General features: G+C 49.8%; 1 protein-coding gene across 1 annotated transcript in view; it reads right to left on the bottom strand.

The window, feature by feature from the left end:
• Window positions 1–2,558, bottom strand: part of RELB (v-rel avian reticuloendotheliosis viral oncogene homolog B) — a 31,312-nt gene that overhangs the window by 8,606 nt on the left and 20,148 nt on the right. Inside the window, exons 6-7 of the mRNA XM_012653239.1 lie at window positions 2,363–2,539; window positions 699–803 (exon numbers count right to left, since the gene is read on the bottom strand). Of these exons, the coding sequence (XP_012508693.1) occupies window positions 699–803; window positions 2,363–2,539 (282 nt within the window). The remainder of the gene's footprint in view (window positions 1–698; window positions 804–2,362; window positions 2,540–2,558) is intronic.

The raw sequence follows: 2,558 nt of genomic DNA, 5'->3' as shown, positions 1-2,558 counted from the left end.
TTTTTCCCCCAACTCTCTTTATTTGTTAATATTTTTTCTCCTGGAAGAAATGATGAAGAGCACAGACCACCTGGTTCAAATCTTGTCTCTATCTGACCAGCTGTGCGACCTTGAGCAAGTTCCTTAACCTTTCTGCACCTCGGTTTCCTCATCTGTAAAATGGGGATAATAACAGGCTCTACCTGGAAGAACTGTTAGGCGATTAGACGATCTAAGGATGTACACAAAGTGCTCATAACTGAGCGTGGCATATAGTAAGAACAAGATAAGCATTAGCTCTTTAGTATTGGTGGTGGTGACGTTGTTCATGATGCGAATTAAGTGGAGAGAGAGATTTCTCCTGTCCTCTGTTTGCTTTATCTATAGCCGTATCATAACGGCCTTAAAGCATTTACTTATGCGATTCCACCACTAATATCATCGTTTCCCAGCTAGTGAGCTCTATGATGGCACCACCCAGCCCCCAGCACGGGCCAGCACAGACAGGCATCCATCTTGGTGCAGGGACAAGTGAGCGGGTGACTTGGTGAACCCATCAGTTGTGTCTCTCTGACTCCAAAGCCAGAGTTCTGGATCCTTCTGCTCCGCTGTCCTGGTTAACCGGCTCTTCCTCACCCTCCCCACCTCCCGGGCTCCCTGGCTGCCCCTCCGAGCCGCCAAACCCCACTCTGCCTGGGCCCGCTGCCCCGGCCCCTCACCTTTCTGCACCTTGTCACACAGCAAGTAGAGCTCCTCGCCGCCCGTGCACGGCCCACTCTCCTTATTGATTCGGCAAATCCGCAGCTCTGACGTGTTTGTGGACTCTGGGAAGGAGCGAGACAAGAGGTATACAAGAAGAAATGAGAATTCGGTCACCAAATCTTTATCAGGCAGCCAGTGGGTGCCCACCCCGGGCTACGGAGAGGTGGGGAATGCAGAAGGCAGGGCACCCAATCCTCCTGGAACCTACGGTCCAGGTGGAGAAAGACGACATTCAGAAAGGAGGGCTAATAGACAATGGCCAGTCCTCCATGCTGAGGTATGGTGAGTGTCTATCCAAAAAAAAAAAACCTTCAGACCTCTGGGAAAGTTGATGGGGTCAAGGGTCACAGAAAGTTCCAGAGGAGGGTTAATGTTCTAAAATTTTATAGTGGGCACCTGCTGATTTGCCTATCTAGCAGTTCTGGCTGTTCTTCTGTTTATAGCCCCCCAATTTTCCTTTGAGGGAACACCCTTCATCTCAGTCATGGGGATTGGGTAGGGCTGGACCCATTTCCTATCTCAGCAGTAATCATGTGCCCCAGACAGGGCCAATCAGAGTGATCATATGCCCCTCCCTCTGGCCACAGCTGATTGGTTGGAGAGGAGCAAATGACCAAAACCAGGCCAACCAGAGACAGCCCTGAAACTTTGAGCAAAAATATTGGGTAAAAGAAGCTAAATGAAGCTTTGGGAGTTGGGGAGAGGTGCCGAGTGGGTAGGATATGAGCCTAGAGCTACACACAGCCATGGGAGGGCCCTGCCAAGAATGACTCTAACAAGGAGAAGCACAGCTGAGAGACAGAAAGAGATCCCTAATGACATGACTGAGGTCCTGGATACAGCCAGACCTGAAGCACTGTGCTACCTCTGGACTTTCTTAATCAATGAAACAAATCTTTTTTTTCCTTAGCCCACTTGAGTTAGAATTCCATCACCTACATCCATAAAAGCCCTGACTGAATTAATATTCCTCCCATCTCATGCTTATTCAGTCAATATAGGGTGCCCGAAACCTAACAGCTATTCCCAATCCCCTCTTCCATGCCTGTACCCCTCTGCAGAGGTTGAAAATCTAAACACTCACTTTCCCAGGCTATCCTGCAACCAGCAGTGGCCATGGGACCAAGTTCTGGCCAATTAGACATAAGCACGAGTCTACCAGGGGCATTCTGGGGAATATAGTATGTCCTCTATAAAAGAGAGAAATTTACCATGTTGCCTCTTCTCTAGGGCTGCCTGGTATAGTTGCAAAAGTTGTGCATTCTACAGGAGGAGGCCCCATTTTCATAGGCTGTATAGTAAAAGCGAATGCCTGGAAATTAGCAGTGTATAACCTGAATAACCATACAGGGTTACACTGCCCATCCCACGCCTTGAACGCTGACATGATGTCTGGAGCTGTGGCAGTCATCTCATGACCATGAGGGAGAGATCAAGAGGATCACAGAGGTGCAGAACCAGTGCCCCGATCTTGCTGAGCAGCTGAATCAACATGAGCAGACTTAATAATAAGTGAGACAAATAAAAATAAATGAAGCCCTGTTTGTTCAGGGACTGTAGGGGGAATTTCTGATACCTGCAGCCAAGGACAATCCTAATGGACACAGCACCGTCAACTCACTTTTGTCATAGACGGGCTCGGAGAGCACAGGGTCCATCCGGCACATCTGTCCCTGCTGGTCCCGGTACGAGGCCTGGAAGCAGATCCTCACGACGTTCATGTCCACCTCCTGATGGTTCTTCAGGGACCCAGCTGTGGGGGAGACATGGGAAGGCTGAGGGTTGGCGGGTGCAGACCCTGTCGGGGGACCGGGGAA

The sequence above is a fragment of the Propithecus coquereli genome, unplaced genomic scaffold (assembly GCF_000956105.1).
Source record: "Propithecus coquereli isolate 6110/MARCELLA unplaced genomic scaffold, Pcoq_1.0 Scaffold42, whole genome shotgun sequence".
Lineage (NCBI taxonomy): Eukaryota > Metazoa > Chordata > Mammalia > Primates > Indriidae > Propithecus > Propithecus coquereli.
This window is presented reverse-complemented; position numbering and strand designations above follow the sequence as displayed.